This window comes from Microtus ochrogaster, unplaced genomic scaffold (assembly GCF_000317375.1).
Source record: "Microtus ochrogaster isolate Prairie Vole_2 unplaced genomic scaffold, MicOch1.0 UNK12, whole genome shotgun sequence".
NCBI classification, from domain to species: domain Eukaryota; kingdom Metazoa; phylum Chordata; class Mammalia; order Rodentia; family Cricetidae; genus Microtus; species Microtus ochrogaster.
The window spans coordinates 722,366-727,235 of record NW_004949110.1 but is presented as its reverse complement, the minus strand read 5'-3'; the positions used below and the strand labels follow the sequence as shown (position 1 = coordinate 727,235).

The window sequence follows — 4,870 nt, the reverse complement described above, 5'->3', positions numbered from 1 at the left end:
CACTCTGACTGTTCTATGTCAAAGACAGCTCTCAGTAAGCTGCCCAGGCTGTATTGAACTTTCTCTAGGCCAGGCTGGTTTGGCACTCCCCATTTCCCTGCCTCAGTCTCTCAATTGTCTCAGGTGCTGGGATTACAGGCATCACTCCCCCCTGGGCCTCAATGCCTGTTTCTGAAAATGGGCTCTCCCAGGATCTACTGCTGTGTAAGAAGCCAGGCAGGGCTGCAGGGTGCTCAGGTACCTTCCCTCTAAAGCCTTGTGCCTTACTTGTTTCTTCCCAGACTTGGAAAGCAGGGGATTCTGGGATTTGAGCTGCCCCATGTTTGGCGAGCTTGGGAATAGTAAGGTTCCTTCCTTGGGAAACAGAAAGACTGTCCTGGTAGTTGAGGAGGCCCCTGAGTTCTTTTCCACCCTTGGGTGTCCCACAGTCCTCCTGGGGGTACATTAGTCTTTACGAGGACGAGAAAGGTAGGTAGGCTGTTCAAGAATCCTGCAGAATTGTGAGTCAGAAACATGAGTGGGCAATGCCACTATTTTCTGGAGCCTTCCCTTGCCTGTGATGGTGGGGATAGAACACAGAACCATATCTATGTCAGGGAGCACTCTACTACTGAGCCACACCCCAGCTTTGCTTTCCTTATCTGAAAGATAAGAGCAATCTCGATTCTCTTCATGTATATTGGAAGGATGAAAGAGCCCACCACACAGCCAGAAACATGGGATGCCAGGAAACATGTCTGACTTGAGCTCTCCCACATACGAGTGCTGCTGGGTCACTGCTAGGCAATGCATTCCTGCCTAAGTTGGGGTGACTTCACAAATGTCTCAGCAACCACATCTCTCCTATCCCTGGGGGTTATGAAATAGAATAGTCACTGCCCTCAGGAGTCACTCATAAAACATAAGGCAATACCAGCGTGCCTCCCCTTGACCTGACCTGCAGCCCTCTCCTCCCCTGGACATCCACCTGCAGCTCCATGCTGAGGAATGGTACCTGAAGAGTTTTTGCTTTTGACTGATTTTGGTGTTGATGGAGATTTCGTAGGTGACGCCTCAGTGTCGCCCTCGTCACTCTGGTTCTGGTCCACATCAGACTCTTCTTTCACGGGGACTTCTGAGCCTGGGGGAACAGAAAGACTCATGCTCTTCTCAATTATTCATCGATTGGAGAACCCACATCTATAATTCTTCAAAGTAAAGCGGAGTAAATTACAAGGGCCTGGCACCCGGATGAAGACAGCTGAATAGTCTAGTTGTTGTAGGCTTATCATAACCTTCCATATGCTCATCCGCGGTGTGACTCTCTAAGACTTCTTTTTCTTTACCAGGACTTCCGAAAACGTAATGGGCACACCTAGGTTCCTGTTAAAATGCAGGTTGTGCGGCCTAATGGTAGAGCGCTTGCTTAGCTTAGCATGCTTAAGGTCCTGGGTTCAATTGTCAGTGGTAGGCACGAGGGGCAGGCTATAACACAGCTCCTCTCTACATGGAACAAGGAAGTCTTTCTTTCCTTCATTTTTTTTTAAAAGAAAGGATCTCCTGTGGCGCAGGCTAGCCTTGAACTTGCTACGTAGCTAATGATGACCTTAAATTTCTGATTTTCTCTCTCTCCTTTTATTTTTGGTTTTTCGAGGCAGTGTTTCTCTGTAGCTTTGGAGCCTGTCCTGGAACTTGCTCTGTAGACCAGGCTGGCCTAGAATTCACAGAGACCCTCCTGCCTCTGCCTTCTGAGTGCTGGGATTAAAGGTGCGAGCCACCACTGCCCAGTGAACTTCTGATTCTCTTGCACCTGCCCTCTGAGTCCTGGGACTACAGGCTTGCACAACCATAGCAGATTGTATATAGTACTAGGTATTGAGTCTGTGAGTCTGTGCTAGGCAGGTACCCTCTGTCTCTCGTTTAATTGAAAATAGATTTTTCATACAATATGTTATGATTTAGGTTCCCCCTAATTCCTCTCATATCCTCCCTACCTCCTTACTCACTCAAATCACACCCTTCCTCTCTCTCATTAGGAAACAGACATATTAACAACAACAACAACAACAGCAGCAGCAGCAATAATCAGAACAGGAAAAAAAAAAAACAGAAAAAAAGGGCCAAAGAAAAACCACAAGAAAACAAACATCTAGATTCAGAGACACATATACTAGAACACACAGAAATTCCATAAAAGCACAGAACTGAAAAACATAATATATAAACCAAGACATTATGGGATAGACATTAGGAGACAAAAGAAAATTCCAAAAATGCCTCTGAGTTCATTTTGTGTTGGCCATCTACTACCGGGTGGTGAAAACTGGTTTTTCCTTTGCAAGTTATTGTTATCAATTGGAGACAGCAGCACTATCAACTGAGCTACATCTCCAGCCCCGATTATCTGCATTTCTAAGCTTCTGGTGATGCTCATGTGGCTGAGCAATGGACCACACCGAGTAGAAAGGTGTTTCTGCTTTTGGTAAGATATCTTGGGTACCCACCTGCCTGATTTGCCAAGGGCAGTCTTGTTTTCTAGCTCATCTCTTGCTTCTGGTCTGAAATAAGTATTAGTCTCCAATCATGGGAGAGTCAGGGCCTACATTCTCTCTGGACAGTGTGAGTTTTTGCTAAAAGAGGTATGTGTGTGTGCACGTGTGCATGTTCAGGTATGTGCGTGTGTACCGGTGTGTGTAAGTCAGAAGATGACATCTTGTGCCTTCCTTAATTGTGCTCCACTTAATCTTTTTGAGACAGGGTGTCTCACTGAACCAGTAGCTCACTAATTCAGTTAGAGTAGCTGTCAAAAGAGCCTTACGGAGCTAGCTTTTTGGCTCTGCCTGCTCAGCACTGGGATTATAGGGGTGTCCCTCTGAGCCTGGCCTTCTCATGTAGGTACTAGAGATTAATAAGTACAGGTCTTCATGCTTGTGTGGCAAGCACCTTACCAACTGAGCCATCTTCCTAGAGCCTTGACGGAGGGGACTTAACTGCTCTGGGTCTCAGTTTCCCCAACTAGAAGGTGAGCACACTTGAGCCTGTTTAAAAAACCAACTGGAAGCCAAGGGTCTCTTTAGAAAATTCACTCACCCAGCTCACAGAAATGCATAGTTAGACAGACCAGGGATCCCTGGGTCACTCGTCAAGAACTCTGGTATGAGGTGACTTTGTAGGACTGACTGGGGCCACATTCCTTCCATGAAGTAGCAATGGAGTCTCCCTGCAGGTTTGTGCTGGACAGAATTCTGAGCCTCACACTGTCTATGATCTCACACACTGGATGGTATTTAGGTTCTCTGGCCAGCTGTTATCTTGGTTATCAACTTTTAGCTGTGTGAGCCACCACACGTTACCTATGTGTAGCATGTCCTATGGGGATGTCCCTTAATGATGGAACCTTGTGTGGCTTCTCTTCTTTCTAATTAGGCCTCCTTTTCAAAGGCTTGTGATCAAGTATGTGTATATACACACATGTATACACACAGACACACATACAGACACAGGCACAAACACATAGACAGACAGACGGACACACACATGAACACACGGCTAGACTATGCTGGTGGCTCCTAGCATATGGTTTGATCTGAGCTAACACAGAATCAATGGGACCCTTCTAGAATGGCCCAGAGAGGCTGTAGATAGGAAGGCGCTGGATGCTCCAGCAGCATCGTGGACCACTGCTACCACCTCTGTGCTCCAGATGTGCTGAGCTCTTTCCAGAGCATACAACGCCTTTCTTATTCTTCAACATTTTATATTTCGTTATTTTTTTTTCTAGAATGTCCTCTCTTTCTATTGGTGAACATAAAATCCAATGGACCCATTAGGAAGCCTTCTCCAACTCTCCTGATGGTGCCTCTAGTCTATCCTTTGCCCTCTTCTAGCACCTTTCAAATGTGCCTATTCAGTGTTCAGTCTGGTCCCAAGCTAGACTGCAAACCCTGAGGGCAGGAGTCAATGGCATGACTTGAACAGAGCAAGCAGGACGGGTACTATGGTAGGGAGAATGAAGGCACAAATCTGAGAACTCTGGCCGAGACTCATATAAAGTGTGATGATATCATGGGAGCTTCTTCTGTTCTCATCTTGGCAACCTATCTCCTCTCCATAGCTACGGGTCTGCACTGCCTGTATCCTGTACAACAGAGGCCGCCCAGTCCAGCTACGGGTCTGCACTGCCTGTATCCTGTACAACAGAGGCCGCCCAGCCCAGCCAAGTCTTACTGTGATGAGTGCTAATGGGGTGGGTGGTTCTGCTCACGTATCTACTCACTCTGCTTGTTTAGGGCTGAGGACTCATCAGGCTTCTCTGGAGTTGTGGTTGGAGCTGGAGCTGGGGTTGAGGTCTGGGTTGGGGTCCGGGTTGGGGTTGGAGCTGGGGTTGGGGTATGGGTTGGGGTTGAGGCTGGAGTTGTGGTCTGGGTTGGGGTCCGGGTAGGGGTTTGGGCTGGGGTAGGGGTTTGGATTGGGGTCCGGGTTGGGGTTGCGGCTGGGTTTGAGGTCAGATTTGGGGTCTGGGTTGGGGTTTGGGCTGGGGTCTGAGTTGGGGTACGGGTTGGGGTTGTGGTTGGGTTTGAGGTCTGGGTTGGGGTAGGGATTGGGGTGGGAGTCGTGGTAGTGGTTGTGGTTATAGTTGTATCAGTTTCATCAGGAGTCTTGTTGGTGAAACTGCTGGTCATACAGAGCTTGCTGGTGTCCAACGTGGACTTGCTGGTGTCCAGTGTGGACTTGCTGATGTCCAGTGTGGACTTGCTGAAGTCTAGCGTGGACTTGCTGATATCCCGTGTGGACTTGCTAAAGTCCATCATGGACTTACTGGTGTCCAGTGTGGACTTGCTGATATCCAGCGTGGACTTGCTGAAGTCCATGGTGGACTTGCTGGTGTCCA

The 4,870-nt window shown here is 48.0% G+C and overlaps 1 protein-coding gene across 1 annotated transcript in view; it reads right to left on the bottom strand.

Annotated features, from left to right (window-relative positions):
- Positions 1-4,870, bottom strand: part of Rasgrf1 (Ras protein specific guanine nucleotide releasing factor 1) — a 109,803-nt gene that overhangs the window by 28,275 nt on the left and 76,658 nt on the right. Inside the window, exons 16-17 of the mRNA XM_026789004.1 lie at positions 4,256-4,718; positions 995-1,120 (exon numbers count right to left, since the gene is read on the bottom strand). Coding sequence (XP_026644805.1) covers positions 995-1,120; positions 4,256-4,718 — 589 coding nt within the window. The remainder of the gene's footprint in view (positions 1-994; positions 1,121-4,255; positions 4,719-4,870) is intronic.